The sequence below is a fragment of the Xyrauchen texanus genome, chromosome 8, assembly GCF_025860055.1.
Source record: "Xyrauchen texanus isolate HMW12.3.18 chromosome 8, RBS_HiC_50CHRs, whole genome shotgun sequence".
NCBI classification, from domain to species: domain Eukaryota; kingdom Metazoa; phylum Chordata; class Actinopteri; order Cypriniformes; family Catostomidae; genus Xyrauchen; species Xyrauchen texanus.
In genome coordinates, this window is record NC_068283.1 from 48,358,676 (window position 1) to 48,377,689 (window position 19,014).

Sequence of the window (19,014 nt, forward strand, 5' to 3'; positions counted from 1 at the left end):
TCCTGGATAAAGGCAGGAAGCAACGGTACACCCAACTCTTTGTTGGAAGCCTCTGTCACCCGAAACACCAAAGGCAGCAGGAGTGAAGAGGATTTGTGAGGATATCGGGAGGGCCGAAATGGATGATACATGCGCCCCGTCCCGAGAGGAACCACCCCCACAAGGCTGGGTACAAGACCATCAGGGTTTCTTTCTTTTAGAAATCACGACCCTCAGGTCTTGCTTGGGCGGCTGCTGAGGGCGACGAGCCTGTCCCCAGTCTTTATGAGGGGGAGCACGACTCACCACGCTCTGCCTAGCATAGTCGGGGCGGGACTGGGTGGCCAACGGCCCCGCCCCCCTGAGTGCGGCGAGGAAAAAACTGCCCGAAGGCTTCCTCGTGGCTTTTCGCCTCCTGGAATCTGGAGATAACCATATTCATGGCGTCTCCGAAGAGAACGGAAGGCGAAACCGGGGCATCGAGTGGGAAAACTGTCCTTATCCTTGATGCCCGAAAGGTTAAGCCATAAATGCCTCTCCATGCTGACTAAAGCGGACATAGACCAACCAATGGCATGGGCGGTCTGCTTGGTCGCACGGAGAGATAAATCAGTAGCCAGATGAAGATCAGAAAAGACTCCTTCGTCGAGCGTTGCACCCGCACTCAGGTCTTTCAGTAGGTCAGCCTGGTACGCCTGTAACACGGCCATGGTGTGCAGCGCAGCACCAGCCTGACCTGCCGCTTGATAAGCCCTCCCCACTAGCATGGAGGTAGTCCTGCATGGCTTAGTAGGGAGAGCGGGTTTCTTGAGTGATGATGCCGAAGCCGGTGAGAGATAGCCCGCAAGCGTCTCTTCGACCGGCGGCATCATTTAATACCCCCGTGTCTCAGCACCCATGATAGTTGAGTATAAAGACGTCGAGGGTACGTGAACACGGGAAGTATATGGGTTCCTCCATGAGTGAGAAAGGTCGTCATGGAGGTCATCAAAGAAAGGAAGGGTCTAATATGGCGTTCCCTTTTTCTTTTTTTTATTATTATATTATATTATTTATTTAATTTTTTGGCCACCAGACAGAAATCTGTCTTATAGTTTGGAGCGTTTGGGGGGGGGGGGGGCTCTTGTTCGCGTGGCCACAGCCTGAGTAACCACCTCGAGTAATTTCTCTGCCGCTTTATTATTATGCGTGAAATGTACAGAGGTTCAGCGCCCCCCTCGTGAAATGTAGAGGCACCGAGGCGCCCTTCAGATTACAAGAGGTATCAGCTGGATCTGGGGAGAGAGTGAGCGATAGGCACGGACCCGTCTCTCACTCCTCAGCCAAATATATGCGAGAGCCCCACGATGAAAGATTGGGCGCTGACTCCCGGAATTAAGCGAGGCCAGCGCGCATTTCGCCCGAAAGTAGGTCGCAATGCGCACACTCGCCCTGCCCTAACGCGAGAGCAGCATGCTCTTCCCCCAAACAAACAAAACAAAATTGATGCGTGTCCCTGACAGTCATAGAACGTTGACAGGGAAACACACGTCGTTTGCTTTGCTTTGCTTCTCCGACATTTTTCCACCTTTTTCTTTTCTATTTTATATATATATATATATATATATATATATATATATATATATATATATATATATATATATACACTCACCTAAAGGATTATTAGGAACACCTGTTCAATTTCTCATTAATGCAATTATCTAATCAACCAATCACATGGCAGTTGCTTCAATGCATTTAGGGGTGTGGTCCTGGTCAAGACAATCTCCTGAACTCCAAACTGAATGTCAGAATGGGAAAGAAAGGTGATTTAAGTAATTTTGAGCGTGGCATGGTTGTTGGTGCCAGACGGGCCGGTCTGAGTATTTCACAATCTGCTCAGTTACTGGGATTTTCACGCACAACCATTTCTAGGGTTTACAAAGAATGGTGTGAAAGGGAAAAACATCCAGTATGCGGCAGTCCTGTGGGCGAAAATGCCTTGTTGATGCTAGAGGTCAGAGGAGAATGGGCCGACTGATTCAAGCTGATGAAAGAGCAACTTTGCCTGAAATAACCACTCGTTACAACCGAGGTATGCAGCAAAGCATTTGTGAAGCCACAACACGTACAACCTTGAGGCGGATGGGCTACAACAGCAGAAGACCCCACCGGGTACCACTCATCTCCACTACAAATAGGAAAAAGAGGCTACAATTTGCAAGAGCTCACCAAAATTGGACAGTTGAAGACTGGAAAAATGTTGCCTGGTCTGATGAGTCTCGATTTCTGTTGAGACATTCAGATGGTAGAGTCAGAATTTGGCATAAACAGAATGAGAACATGATCCATCATGCCTTGTTACCACTGTGCAGGCTGGTGGTGGTGGTGTAATGGTGTGGGGATGTTTTCTTGACACACTTTAGGCCCCTTAGTGCCAATTGGGCATCGTTTAAATGCCACGGCCTACCTGAGCATTGTTTCTGACCATGTCCATCCCTTTATGGCCACCATGTACCCATCCTCTGATGGCTACTTCCAGCAGGATAATGCACCATGTCACAAAGCTCGAATCATTTCAAATTGGTTTCTTGAACATGACAATGAGTTCACAGTACTAAAATGGCCAACACAGTCACCAGATCTCAACCCAATAGAGCATCTTTGGGATGTGGTGGAACGGGAGCTTCGTGCCCTGGATGTGCATCCCACAAATGTCCATCAACTGCAAGATGCTATCCTATCAATATGGGCCAACATTTCTAAAGAATGCTTTCAGCACCTTGTTGAATCAATGCCACGTAGAATTAAGGCAGTTCTGAAGGCGAAAGGGGGTCAAACACAGTATTAGTATGGTGTTCCTAATAATCCTTTAGGTGAGTGTATATAGAAAGAGTGAAAGGAGAAAAGGTTCACTGCGCACTGCCTAACAAATTCTAAATTTCGACATCTCAGTTTCTGACAGGCTTGTGAGACACACTGCACAGTTTGCTCTGAAGAAAACGGATCTGACGACACACTGGTGACGTGTCTATTTATAGCCTGGCCACAGGTGCATCTAATGATCACACCAGCCGAGGCTATAAATTTGGGTCAATGTTCATTGACGTGTTACACACATATTCACAGCTGGTCACAATGCTGGATTGTTCCCAAAAGCACTTAGCAAAGCGCAGCATCATAGTGAAGCTTTTTGTAAAGGGAACATTCCCTGCCTCAGGTCAGTTCGGATCACTACTTTATTTTAAGAATGTGAAATGTCAGAATAATAGTAGAGAGAATTATTTATTTCAGCTTTCATTTCTTTCATCACATTCCCAGTGGGTCAGAAGTTTACATACACTAGTTAGTATTTGGTAGCATTGCCTTTAAATTGTTTAACTTGGGTCAAATGTTTTGGGGATCCTTCCACAAGCTTCTCACAATAAGTTTCTGGAATTTTGTCCCATTCCTCCAGACAGAACTGGTGTAACTGAGTCAGGTTTGTAGGTCTCTTTGCTCGCACACGCTTTCAGTTCTGCCCACAAATTTTCTATCGGATTGAGGTCAGGACTTTGTGATGCCACTCCAATACCTTGACTTTGTTGTTCTTAACCCATTTTGCCACAAGTTTGGAGGTGTGCTTGGGGTCATTGTCCATTTGGAAGACCCATTTGCAACCAAGTTTTAACGTCCTGGCTGATAGCTTGAGATGCTGCTTCAATATATCCACGTAATAACCTTCCACATGTTGCCATCTATTTTGTGAAGTGCACCAATCCCTCCTGAAGCAAAGCACCCCACAACATGATGCTGCCACCCCCATGCTTCACGGTTGGGATGCTGTTCTTAGGCTTGCAAGCCTCACTCTTTTTCCTCCAAACATAACGATGGTCATTATGGCCAAACAGTTACATTTTTGTTTCATCAGACCAGAGGACATTTCTACAAAAAGTAAGATCTTTGTCCTCATGTGCACTTGCAAACTGTAGTCTGGCTTTTTTATGGTGGTTTTGGAGAAGTTGCTTCTTCCTTGCTGAGCAGCCTTTCAGGTTATGTCAATATAGGACTCGTTTTACTGTGGATCTAGATACTCATCTACCTGTTTCCTCCAGCATCTTCACAAGGTCCTTTGCTGTTGTTCTGGGACTGATTTGCACTTTTCACACCAAACTACGTTCATCTCTATGAGACAGAATGCATCTCCTTCCTGAGCGGTATGATGGCTGTGTGGCCTGTGGTGTTTATACTTGTGTACTATTGTTTGTACAGATGAACATGGAACCTTCAGGTGTTTGGAAATTTCTCCCAAGGATGAACCAGATTTGTGGAGGTCCACAATTGTTTTTCTGAGGTCTTGGCTGATTTCTTTTGATTTTCCCATGATGTCAAGCAAAGAGACACTGAGATTAAAGATAAGCCTTAAAATACATCCACAGGTACACCGCCGATTTAGTACACCTCCTATCAGAAGATAATTAGCTAATTGCCTAAAGGCTTGACATTGTTTTATGGAATTTAAAGGCACAGTTAACTTAGTAAACTTCTGATGAATTGTGATTATAGTCAATATGAAATCTGTGGAGTGGTTAGAAAAAGTGTATATAAACTTCTGACTTCAATTGTACATTCTTATTAAATATGACATTTACTTACTTGAAATGACAAGAATAAAAAGATGAAAACTTTTATTTATATAACTTTTAGTTAAGCACTAATATATCCTATCAAACAAAGCTGCAAGTAAGGTATATGCATAGGTGCTGATAACACTAAATAATATAATTTAACAATTTGTAACGAAAATCCAATGTAATATTCAACTGTGCATGTGCACATTAAAAACATCCAGTACGTCATGTAAATACATGACATACATGACGACTGGCTTGACATTTTTTCACAAACAACATTGGATGTAAACACACATAGAAAATATATATATATTTACATTTAAGAACATTTATGTTTGACATCAGTAAATGATTTTACTGAGCTCGGACAATACAATAAAAAAACTGATAAAATGTTATATGTTATATTTTTTCTATCAAGCAGATTTTGGCTTTCGATTTAGAAACTAAATGCAGAGATGGCGGACTATCAAGGTTAAAATAAAATAAAATAAAATACGGATATTGTTATGATAAGAAGGCGGAGGCAGACGGGGAGTTTGGATCTAATGGGGACTGGGTCAGGAGGCCTGGGAGGCGGTCACAGGACAGGGACAGGTTCAGGAGGCATGGGAGCTGGCCATAGGGCAGGGACAGGTTCAGGAGGCCTGGGAGCTGTCCACAGGGCAAGGAGAGGTTCAGGAAGCCTGGGAGTCGGCCACAGGACAGGTTGGGGAGGTCGAACCGTGGGAGGCGGAACCGAGGGAGGCTCAGGAGGCGGAGCCGTGGAAGGCCCTGGAGACAGAGCTGAAGGAGGCTCAGGAGGCGGAGCCGTGGATGGCTCTGGAGATGGAGCCGATGGAGGCGGAGTCGTGGAAGGCTTTGGAGGTGTAGCCGAGGGAGGCTCAGGAGATGGAGCCGTGGTAGGCGGAGCCGTGGAAGGCTCAGGAGGCGGAGAGGTGGAAGGCGGAGCCGTGGAAGGCTCAGGAGGTGGCGTTGAGGGAGGCTCAGGAGGCGGAGCTGAGGGAAGCTCGAGAGGCGGAGCCCTGAAAGGCTCGAGAGGCGGAGCCCTGGAAGGCTCGAGATTTCGGAGCCCTGGAAGGCTCAAGAGGCGGAGCCCTGGGAGGCTGGAGGGGCGGAGCCCTGGGAGGAGGAGCCCTGGGAGACTCGAGAGGTGGAGCACTGGGAGGCTCGAGAGGCGGAGCACTGGGAGGCTCGAGAGGCAGAGCCCTGGGAGGCTCGGGTGGCTCGAGAGGATTAGCCCTGGGAGGCTCGAGAGGCGGAGCCCTGGAAGGCTCGGGAGGCTCGAGAGGCGCTGGCTCTTGGACGGTCATGGCTACAGGCGCTGGCTCTGGGACGGTCGAGGCTACTGGCGCTGGCGCTGGGACGGTCGAGGCTACTGGCGCTGGCTCTGGGACGGTCGAGGCTACAGGTGCTGGCTCTGGGACAGTCCAGGCTACAGGCACTGGCTCTGGGACGGTCGAGGCTACAGGCGCTGGCTCTGGGACGGTCGAGGCTGGGAAGTCCGTGGCACTCGCTAGTTCCAGGAAATCGCGAACGTGGTCCTCCACCGGACGGTTTTCCTGCATCAAACTGAGCAGCTGACAGTTGGCTCATAACACCGCTAGATCCATTAGTGGGTCGTTTGTTCTGTTATGATAAGAAGGCGGAGGCAGACGGGGAGTTTGGATCTACAGGCGGGTTTATTAAACAAAAGTGTAAACAAGACAAAACGGGAACAAAGGAAACAACCATGATGGGTAAACAGAAACTAAAACACGAAAACATTCAAGGGCACACAAACTGGGAAAACACGGCAGGATGAACTCGGCAAGACAGGCATGAGAGCAAACATCAGGACACGGGCAAAACAGTCAGAACATCAAAACAGTCAGGACCTCAAAACAACGAACGACAAGGGAATGGAGGAACAGCGGGGTTTAAGTACACAGACACATGATGATAACAAACGACAGTCAGGTGCGGACAATGACACAGTGATGAAGGACGGGAATCATGGTGACGGCGACACGGAAAACACGGGGCAGACAACCAGGGATCGTAACAGATATTTTGCCAGGTTAAATATTTCTTCAAATACTTATTTTGGCTACTTTGTTTTCTTTATTATAATATATTTCACTGTAGGCTGCTTCCACATTTTAATAAAGGTATAAAAAACTGTTTTGCATGTTTTAATTCCACAGAGGAGATTTAATAAGAAGTCTGAGTGAGTCTAAAGTAACGAGATGTGAATACCGTAATTAAATCAGAAGCATTTTAACTGAGGGAGAACAGACCATTTCAAATTTCCATCATGTGAGTCTGAAGAGTATAAAAATCACATTTTCTTTTTTCTCCCAAAACACTAAAACAAAAACTACATTAGTACTTTCATTAGTACTTCCTCTGTGTACTGCAAACTATTCCTGATCCGATATATTTTGTGTAATGTCTAAAGATTGATTTTTAGGTGCTTTGATCTGAAATGATCACATTTACTGTATTTAGAGACAAAATACTTCTTTGTCATTTTCAGTTTTATTCAAGGAGATGAAATCAAGATTTTTCAATAACTCTAATATAAACACTTTGTTTTTCCTAAGTAGGACAATTGATATGCAGAAAGTATAAAATGGGCTCAAATTGACTGATCTAATCACAATGGAGATACATTTGTTCATAGAATATCTGAGATATAATGACAAATATGTGAAGATCTTGTAAACACACACATCAAAGAGATGTCTGGTGATGTACAGTACATGTGATATCAGAGATAAGTCACACCAATTTTATTTGTAACGTGGTTTTCACAATACTCAAACTCAAATACATAATATAGAGTGACTTTTTGGATGTTTGGAATTAAATAATATTGTACTGCACACCTGCAACCAAAGGTTTTTCTTAATAGTAGTATAATAACAGAAGAGTAAATACTTAATAGTAGTATAATAACAGAATAGTAAATACTTAATAGTAGTTTAATAACAGAATAGTAAATACTATATAGTAGTATAATAACAGAATTGTAGTAAATGCTTAATAGTAGTTTAATAACAGAATAGTAATTACTTAATAGTATTGTAATAACAGAATAGTATATATTTAATAGTAGCATAATAACAGAAGAGTAAATACTTAATAGTAGCATAATAACAGAATAGTGAATAGTAAATACTTAATAGTAGTTTAATAACATAATAGTGGATACTTAATAGTAGTATAATAACAGAATATTACATATTTAAGGGTAGTGTAATAACAGAATAGTAAATACTTAATAGTAGTATAATAACAGAATAGTAAATACTTCGTAGTATAATAACAGAATAGTAAATACTTAATAGTAGTATAATAACAGAATAGTGAATACTTAATAGTAGTTTAATAACAGAATTGTAAATACTTAATAGTAGTATAATAACAGAATAGTAAATACTTAATAGTAGTTTAATAACAGAATAGTAAATACTATATAGTAGTATAATAACAGAATTGTAGTAAATGCTTAATAGTAGTTTAATAACAGAATAGTATATATTTAATAGTAGCATAATAACAGAAGAGTAAATACTTAATAGTAGCATAATAACAGAATAGTGAATAGTAAATACTTAATAGTAGTTTAATAACAGAATAGTAAATACTTAACAGTAGTATAATAACAGAATGGTAAATACTTAGTATTGTAATAACAGAGTAGTAAATATTAATAGTAGTATAATAACAGAATAGTAAATACTTAATAGTAGTATAATAACAGAATAGTAAATACTTAATAGTAGTATAATAACAGAATAGTAAATACTTTGGTATTGAGCAGCTACAGTAATTAAATTAGGGGCTAATATTAAGTGGGTTTTTCAGGTAAAATATGCAAACATGATCAGCTGATTTTTGTTTCCTGTGTTTTGTCTTGGTTTGTAAAGCTGAAGTGCTCCCTGATCATTCTGTATAATTAATAATTTTAACAAACCGACAGCTGAACATGAATACATGTCAATATTTCCCCAAAAGCTGATCTGTGTTCATCAGTCAACACTATGATGTGATTTGTCACTCTAATCATGAACTTCCTCTAATCAATCAGAATCATAATGCGGTTATACTCATCAAATATTGTGTGTGTTTTATTCTTCTGTTTATAGAAATGAAGAGAAACCAAAGTCCACCTGATGATCGTCCCAACAGTAAGTCAATAAAACTGGTGTAAATAAAACAGTATATATAAAGTAAACTGGGGAGTGTTGTAACATAATATGTTTCAGCATCTGGATCTCAGTAGTGTTGAATCCAGTCGTTTTAATATAACTCTCTCTCCATCAGAAGATATCTAAATGATGAAGTGATAAAAATGAGTAGAATTAACTGAATAATGTGTGTTTCTCAATGCACAGTCTGAATTGATCCAATCAGCACAAATTAATTCTAGTTTCTCAATGTCAAGTGTTCAAAACAGATTTCAAGGTTTTTCTGTCAGTATTTTACAACTAAAAATAAGAAATAAGGTGTTCATTTGTAGCATTTGATTTCACACAACACAAAATTTTGCGTCAAATTCAAAATGTTCCAGATGTTTAGCTGATCAATAACAACTCAGACATTCAATCATTGCACATATCAAATGCAATTGTTAAATATTAATTGTTTGCAATATATTCAATGGAAACACCAAATACCATCTATAGAATGTGAATCATGATCAATACACAATAGTGTATTACAAACATATGTAGCATCAGTGCTGCCGATAAATACAATTAAGATCATTACAATAATATATGATTTGTTTATATTCTTTGATTTCATTAGAGTTATTATAATTTATAGTGTTTAAAATATAAAGTAATATTCTGAATTAATATTAGCTGGATATCTTGAATGATTTTGAAAATAAAACACAATCAATTCAATTCAAATTCAATTCAAAAATTTTATTCCGGTCCACAAATACAATTTTCCATAATACATTTTTATATACAATTCTGTTATTATACTACTCTTAAAATAAAACACAATCCATATGTAATATGTGGATGACATTATGTGAATGTGCTCATCTTTTAGTTTTTTGGGGGGGATGAGACCCCCTTAAATCCCAAAATTGCCCCTATCTATTATATCTATTACTATAATCAAGTCATTTTTATATATAAAGTGCTTTTCACAAATTTTCACAAGTGCTTCTGCAAGGCTATTTTCTTACAGTCACTTCCCATTTTGTGAAGCTCAACAACATTTAGCTGCACATCAGAACTATATTCTTTAATCTAACACACTGTGATGATTAAGAGAAGTTGCCTGTGTGTTACATCATATTTATACCCCTGTGAAACAGGAAGTCCAGAGGGACCCCCTAGTCTCACAAAATCCTGTGGGAAACACTGAAAATCTGTCTAAAAGAGATATTGCAGAATTTTTATGTTTATATCTTCTGAAAATGAATGTTGTCAACATTTATAAGTACACTAGTTAATAGAAAGCTAATAGACTTGGACTAATATCAGCAAAACTTTAATTTTTATTTTATTCATGTATGATTTGGTAAAACTAATGATTATACCATCATGTGTTATAATTCTCCCCTATAAAAGTGTAAATGTTGTACTTGAAGCTGGTGAAAAACTTATTTGCTTGATATTTTAATATCTGTGAGATACATGATGAATCTGCTGGTAAATCAGAAATCATTATCAGCATGTTAATGGTATAATTTCTGCTGCAGAACATGTTGAATGTCTGATATTCGGCATTGAGGATTATTTGTATTTTAACAGCGTGTGTGTGTGTGTGTGTGTGTGTGTGTGTGTGTGTGTGTGTGTGTGTGTGTGTGTGTGTGTGTTTGTTTCAGTGAGTGATTTGAGGATTCTTCTGCTGGGGAAAAATCTTTCAGAAAACAGAAGAGTGGCAAACTTCATCTTAGATGAAAACATGTTTGGAAAGACAAAACACCCTCTATATGTAGAGGAGCACAGTAGAAAAGTGGAGGGAAGAAATATGACAGTCATCATCCACACTGACCTGCTCAACACAACACACACAGTATTACAGATCATACAGAAAGTGTCACAACTGTCTTCTCCAGAACCTGATGTGATGATACTGGTGCTGCAGCATTATGATTTTAGTCAGGAGAATAGAGATATATTATCTTTTGTGTTGAGCCGCTTCGGTGAGCAGTTGAAGAACCGCACACTGGTGTTGACCACTGACAGAGAGACACACGGTGCTGGACTGACATCTGGGAAAGAGAATAAATGTATTCACCAAATAACTGCAGAATGTGGAGGAGGACATCTTCATCTTCAAACACACCAGCGCTCTGAAATACTTAGAAAAGTAGATGAAATAATAAAGCGTGAATATTCCAGCAGCACAAGATTTGAGGAGACACAACGGGACACTTCAGTGGATCAAGGAGACAACAGACTAACAAGATTTAAGGAGACACAACCGGGCACTTCAGTGCATCATGGAGGCAGACTAACAAGATTTGAGGAGACACGACGGGACACTTCAGTGGATCATAGAGGCAGACTAACAAGATTTAAGGAGACACAACCGGGCACTTCAGTGGATCATGGAGGCAGACTAACAAGATTTGAGGAGACACGACGGGACACTTCAGTGGATCATGGAGGCAGCATACTTATGAGAGTTTTGAAATCTGGGGGTAAGTCAGTAAAATTACCAAGAATATATTAAAATACCCACAATTACATAAAACAAAAAGTGTCTAATTTAAATTAAGAGAAAATCTGATTATCATGGACATTTCACAAGGGGTTGACTGTTTAGCGTGATCCGAAGTCGGGTCACGGGGGCAGCTGCTCCAGCAGGGGGCCCCAAACTTCCCTATCCCGAGCCACATTAACCAGCTCTGACTGGGGGACCCCGAGGAGTTCCCAGTGTGGAGATGTAATCTCTCCACCTAATCCTGGGTCTTCCCCGAGGCCTCCTCCCAGCTGGACGTGCCTGAAACACCTCCCTAGGGAGGCGGCCATGGGGCATCCTTACCAGATGCCCAAACCACCTCAACTGACTCCTTCAGATGCAAAGGAGCAGCGGCTCTACTCCGAGCTCCTCACGGATGACTGAGCTCCTCACCCTATCTCTAAGGGAGAAGCCTGCCACCCTTCTGAGGAATCCCAGGTCATACGCCTTCTCCAGATCCACAAAACACATGTAGATCGGATGGGCATACTCCCAAGCCCCATCCAGGATCCTTGCGAGAGTAAAGATCTGGTCCGTCGTTCCACGGCCAGGACGAAAACCGCATTGTTCCTCTTCAATCCGAGGTTCGACAATCGGCCGAACCCTCCTCTCCAGCACCTTGGAGTAAACTTTACCAGGGAGGCTGAGAAGTGTGATACCCCTGTAGTTGGCACACACTCTCTGATCCCCCTTTTTGAAGAGGGGAACCACCACCCCGTTCTGCCACTCCTTAGGCACTGTCCCAGATTTCCAGGCAATGTTGAAGAGGCGTGTCATCCATGACACCCCCTCCACATCCAAAGCTTTCAGCATTTCTGGTCGGATCTCATCAATTCCCGGGGCTTTGCCACTGCGGAGTTGTTTGACTACCTCAGTGACATCCCCCAGGGAAATAGAATCTGATCCCCCATCAGCCTCCGGCTCTGCCACTAGCATAGAGGGCGTGTTGGGATTTAGGAGTTCTTCAAAGTGTTCCTTCCACCGCCCAATAACCTCCTCGGTTGAGGTCAACAGCGTCCCATCTTTGCTCTATACAGCTTGGATGGTTCCCCGTTTCCCCCTCCTAAGGTGGTGGACGGTTTTCCAGAAGCACTTTGGTGCGGACCGAAAGTCCTTCTCCATGGCTTCTCCGAACTTTTCCCACACCCCACTGCTTTGGCTCTCTCACGGCCGAGGCCGCAGCCCTTCGGGCCTGTCGGTACCTTGTAGCTGCCTCCGGAGACCTCCAGGACAACAAATCCCGGAAGGCCTCTTTCTTCAGTTGGACGGCTTCCCTGACCACCAGTGTCCACCACGGTGTTCGAGGGTTACCACACCTTGCGGCACCTAAAACCTTGAGGCCGCAGCTTTCCACCGCGGCTTCGGCAATGGAAGCTTTGAACATTGCCCACTCCGGTTCAATGTCCCCAACCTCCGCAGGGATGCCTGAAAAGCTCCGCCGGAGGTGTGAGTTGAAGATCTCGCGGACAGGGACCTCCAAACGTTCCCAGTTCACCCGCACTACTCGCTTGGGCTTCCCAGGTCTGTCCAGAGTCTTTCCCCACCCCCTGACCCAACTCACCTCCAGATGGTGATCGGTTGACAGCTCTGCCCCTCTCTTCACCCGAGTGTCCAAAACATTTGGCCTCAGATCCGACGACATGATTACAAAATCGATCATCGTCCTTCGGCCTAGGGTGCTCTGGTACCACGTACACTTATGAGCATCCTTATGTTCGAACATGGTGTTTGTTATAGATAATCCATGACTAGCATAGAAGTCTAATAACAAACATCCACTTGAGTTCAGATCGGGGAGGCCGTTCCTCCCAATCACGCCTTTCCAGGTGTCCCTGTCATTTCCCACGTGTGCGTTGAAGTCACCCAGCATCACTATGGAGTCCCCTACTGGGGCCCTATTCAGGACTCCATTCAGGGTCTCCAAGAAGGCCGAATACTCTGAACTGCTGTTATACCCATATGCACAGTTTTTCCCCCCACAATCCGTAGGCATAGGGAGGTGACCCTCTCGTCCACTGGGGTAAACTCCAACGTAGTGGCGCTCAGCCGGGGGGCTCGTGAGTATCCCCACACCCGCCCGTCGCCTCACACCCTGGGAAACTCCAGAGAAGTATAGAGTCCATCCCCTATCCAGGAGTACGGATCCAGAGCCAAAACTGTGTGTCGATGTAAGCCCCACCAGATCCAACTGGTAACGCTCCACCTCCCTCAACAGTTCCGGCTCCTTCCCCCCCAGTGAGGTGACATTCCACGTCCAAAGAGCTAGCCTTTGCTGCCCGGGTCTGGTCCGTCGAGGCCCACGGCCTTCACTGCCACCCATATGGCAGTGCACCCGACTCCTGCGGTTTCTCCAATGGGTGGTGGGCCCAAAGGATTTATGTTTGTATGTTTTCTTACATAAAGAGTATTTCTAGCAGACATAAACTTTCTTAAATTTGCATAGACACAGAAATCTGCAATATTTAGACATATTAACACCTTTAGAAACATAGAAATGTTTATGTATACTGATTGAATTAATGAATACTGAATTTATGGAATTGATCTGCTGATTTTATTGTATTTATAATCAGTGAGATTATTTAAATGTTTAAATGGTGGTGAGAATAAAACCCAACTGCAGACAGTTAAAAGCTAAAAAAAAATATGAATTGGGGCAAAATAGAAAACAAGAACACAAAATACAGTCAAAACTCCCATGATAGGGAAACCAACAAAGAAAAAACTTTAAAGTAATTCTTAATAAAGAATACAAAAACATGAAGTAACCAAACCAACATGAAGCACACGATAAACCAAGTGAAACACATGAGAAAAACCCCACACAAGACACACAAGAGGAATATAAAGCAGGAGATAAACAAGTCAGGTGAGGGGAATAAACAGATGGGCGGGGCAAAGACAGGAAACAGAAACACATGGAGATACAAAACAACAGGAAAAAACATGTCAATAAAGAGTCAACAAAAACAACAGATAAACATCATTTACTAATATGACATTATGATTTATTCTGTTCTGCCATATTCAACTCGTTTCAAAAGATTGATCACTTTTACCAACACTACACTTAAAATTATAAAATGAATAAAACTTCTCTAATCTATTGAATTTGTATTGGGACATGGGACACAACAGGAGTTTTCAGAATATAAAGAGTTAAAAAAAGAAACACTATAAAAATACAGCAGAAAACCACCATAAAGAATTATAAAAGTAATCCGTTCCATTCATGTTCTATAATCCACATCTTCAGATTGCTCTGTGTGAGGAATAAACCCACATTTAAGCCTTTTATTCAACAATCTCCATCTCAATCCCCCGTAGTGCCCGCTGTAACATCAACCTGCTTTAAAATAATGGCACAAAAGACTTGTTATGACACCAGTTTACTGCAGTGATGTCGAGTGCTCAATGGCTGTTTCTCAATGTGCATTCTTAAGTATTCTTACGTTCTCCTGGACTCGTTTGACATCATCATCCACTGCAAAAGTTCAGTTCCAGTCCTCAAGAACGCAAGTACAGAGGACACATGAAATTACCCAGATGTGTTCTTGATACATCAGATCCATCCTTGAGTGCACTGAACCTGTTTGAAGTCCACAAAGTCATAGCGTGTGGCTGTATGGTAGCTGATGAAGGACATTTGTCATGTTTTTTTCCCTCAAATGTTTCCAGCGGTAAGCTTGCGAATGTCTGGTGGCTATGAGAGCGTGTTGTTTTAAAAATGCATGGGATAAATTAGGGTTAGGTTTAGGAGTTGGTGTGGGATTAGCGGCTCTAATATAAATTAATTTATATATTTTAACAACAAATTCTTGTCACTGTACATGAATCTGCCTGTGACATTAATATAATGTTGAATAGTGGTTATGTTTAGAGGTTGTTGTACGGTAAAGAGATCTAAAATATCTAGAAACCATTTTTTTATTGTAAATGTATTTGAAAAATATATATATATATATTGTATACCGTAATTTCCGGACTATTGAACGCACCTGAATATAAGCCGCACACACTGAATTAAAAAAAAATTATTATTTTGAACATAAATAAGCCGCACATGTCTATAAGCCGCAGGTGCCTACCAGTACATTGAAACAAATGAACATTATACAGGCTTTAACGAAACACGGCTTGTAACAAAAAATAAAAAATTAGCAGTAAACAGTAGCCTACCAAGAAAGTCATTGGTCACTATCTTCCTCCTCCTGTGCACTGAAACCACTGAAGTCATCTCCTTCGGTGTCGGAGTTGAATAGCCTCAGAATTGCTTCATCCGATATTGGATCGTTTTCATCCCCCGCTGAGCCCTCTTCAACACGCAGCATTCCAGCCTTTCGAAACCCGTTGATGATAGTGGATTTTTTGACAATGCTCCACGCTGTCAGGACCCACTGGCAGACTTGACCATAAGTTGCTCTTCGCATGCGGCCCGTTTTAGTAAAGGATTTCTCCCCACTTGTCATCCAAGCCTCCCACTGAACACGGAGCGCCACCTTAAATGCACGATTTACACTGATGTCGAGTGGCTGCAAATACTTTGTTGTGCCCCCAGGAATCACAGCTGGAATTGAGTTTGTCCTCTTGGTGGCTTCTTTCACCGAATCTTTTATGTGGGCCCTCATGCTGTCCAAAACGAGCAATGCCTTGTTCCTGTGAAAGAATCCTCCCAGTCGCTTGCCGTAACACTCCGTATGCCATTCATGCATTAGGCTTTCCGTCATCCATCCTTTCTTGTTGACTTTCACAACAATTCCTCTTGGGAATTTTTCTTTTGGCATCGTCGTGCGTTTAAAAATCACCATCGGTGGAAGCTTTTCTCCCGATGCTGTGCAGCTCAGAACACAGGTGAAGTGCGTTTTTTCATGCCCAGTTGTTTTCAGCGTGACGGATGATTCGCCTTTCCTGTTGACAGTCCGAGTGAGAGGCAGGTCAAACGTCAGAGGAACCTCATCCATATTTATGATGTCTTGTGGGGCAATGGAATGCTCCACTATCTTTGCATCAGTGAATTTGCGGAAGTTTGAAACTTTTTCCTCGTAGTCGGGAGGGAGCTGCTGACACGGACTCGTCCGTACCCTGATGGACAGGCCTTTACGTCTCATAAATCTGAGATACCACTATGGTCTACCTCTAAAATCCTCAAACTTCATTGTGGTTGCGATTGTTTTGGCTTTCAGTCTGATCTGCACAGTTGAAACACCTTGGCCGTCTGCTCTCTGTGTGTTGACCCAGTCTTCGAGCACATTTTCTAGTTCGGGCCATCTGCTTTTCTTCCCTCTGAAAGCTTTAGTTGTCTTTTTGCACTCACGAGTCAATTCCTCACGCTGCTGTTTCCAACGTCTTATCATTGACTCATTAAGACCAATCTCCCGTGCAACAGCCAGATCAATCGCCTTCAACTTGAAAGCTGCATCATATGCATGTCTCCGTGTCTTTGCCATGATGAGGGTGACAAAATGACTACCGCAATCAGAATGATGGGAAGTTTGAGCGCGCTCGATTTAATCTAAACAGTAAACAAAAAAGTTGTTTGACCTTAACCTGTTCGGCAATTTCATTGGTCTAATGAAAGCTTCACGCCGGCAAAAAACTGAGCACGTCACAGAATGTATTTTTTTTTTTTATAAAATTTGAAAGCGGGAAAAATCCATATATTAGCCACGTCATTGTTTAAGCCGTGAGGTTCAAAGCATGGGAAAAAAGTTACGGCTTATAGTCCGGAAATTACGGTATATATATATATATCATACCTGTCAACACTCGTTTTTCCCGGGAGTCCACACCCATCTCCCGCCCCCCTCCCGTTTTGTTATTTCTCCCGGGAAACTCCAGTAATTTGTATCGCCCAAACCTCGTTATATGAATAATAACATCAATATATTATTCAAAGGTTGTCCAGTTGCCAGATCTTGTATGAAACGCATCCTACTCATACAATCAACACATCCTACAAATATCATTTGTTACCTCAAACTGGCAACCTACAACCCATTTGTGCTGTTGATATCTGCGCAGGCAGTAGACGCGGGACGTTGAATCAAGCATCACTGGTAGAGGGGAGGAGAAGACTCAGCTGGTGCTCCGGTGAAAAAAACTAAATGTACATGTAAATATAACAACAGCTGGATGGAAGAATTTAATTTCATATCTTGAAGAAATATCGACAATACCCACGCCTTTTGCAAAGTGTGTCACACTGATTTTAATATCAGACAATATTATTCCCCCGGATTGTAATAAGGAAGATTCCTGAGAGATTCAAGTTTGTAGTACCACCTGTTTACTCCAGAGGGCAGTAAGTGAAATTTCAGCTGTATGACAACCATCCACAACACAAACATGCGTTACGTTCTTGCGTTCAAAACACCTGATCGAGCGCAAATCTGATCTAAGAGATCTCAAGATGTGTTTAAAGATTGAGTATTAAACTATATTTAACTCGACACAGTGAACTAAAAATGTATGTTTATGACTCAACTCACCCGAGACGCTACACAAGCATGTCTGACGCAGGTGTTCATTGACGGTCCTTAAACAAGCCCTCATAATAAATCTCCAACTGATTGACAAATTCACTTGTGAAATGGATTGCTGTGAACTGTATAACAATGATTGACTTATAATCAATAATAAAAAAAACGCTTTTTATATTGTCTTATCAATGATTAACTCTTCTGCCACAGGAATGTAATGCATTTTAATTATCTGAATATTTTTTATTTTATATATACAGTATATGTTACTGGAGCCAGCTGGTAGATAGTGTGTAGTGTGTATAAACCTCACTCTCCTGACCTGAAGAGGTGCACTAGCGACTGATGCTAGAGGCTGTAGCCTCCTTGTTAGCACACCCGTCTCCCCGTCGAGTCCCGTTCGGAGCAGGGGCGAGAAGGACCAGCAACATGTTTATATATACATTTTTTATATTCAAAGATAACTATGTATAATTATTTCATCATTATATATTGAATTATTGTTATATGAGGGGCTTTCTCAGCAAATATTTGTATATGCGATTAATCGCGATTAATTAATCGGGACACCATGTAATTAATTCAATTAATTTTTTTTGAGATTGACAGCCCTAATATATACACGTGTATATATATATATATATATATATATATATATATATATATATATATATATATAGTTCATGGATTTGTAAATATTTTTCATTTCTAAATCTGTAAATACATGAACATGTTTATATTTTAGTGCTGTCAATATGTCCATATTTTAGCATCTGTCCAAGTGTACACATATGAATTGTTAAACATTAAAATAGGTTTGTATAAATATGATATCAGGCTGTGGCACCAGGACATCATAGACATATAGGGGTGGACTCAATAAAGTGTACTGTGGCCATTAGTGGGACATTGTGGAGACGAGTTTTGCCACTGAAAGCACCCCTCACAATCTCTTCAGAACATTCACCCATCTAGTTATTCTTTTTATATGTTAGAGTTCACTTGACAGCCAGAGATGTATTTGCATTGTAATGAGTGTTACCAGATGAAAATAATTAATGAATGTGAATGTGTAAATCTGACCACCACTCATAACTCCCAAACTACACAGACAATGAGAATCATTTGTGCTGTGACAGAAAACAGAGAAGAGCATTCATCCACTGTGAAGACTGCAGCACATGTAAACTAAATATAGAATTAAATCATATCATGTGTGCTTTAATGATCACACTGCACCATTATCTTAATATTTATCTGGAGAA

General features: G+C 41.7%; 1 protein-coding gene across 1 annotated transcript in view; it reads left to right on the plus strand.

Moving 5' to 3' along the window:
* The window catches only part of LOC127648208 (E3 ubiquitin-protein ligase BRE1A-like), a 58,523-nt gene that overhangs the window by 27,144 nt on the left and 12,365 nt on the right, over positions 1-19,014 (plus strand). Inside the window, exons 2-3 of the mRNA XM_052132789.1 lie at positions 8,705-8,746; positions 10,408-11,229. Of these exons, the coding sequence (XP_051988749.1) occupies positions 8,705-8,746; positions 10,408-11,229 (864 nt within the window). The remainder of the gene's footprint in view (positions 1-8,704; positions 8,747-10,407; positions 11,230-19,014) is intronic.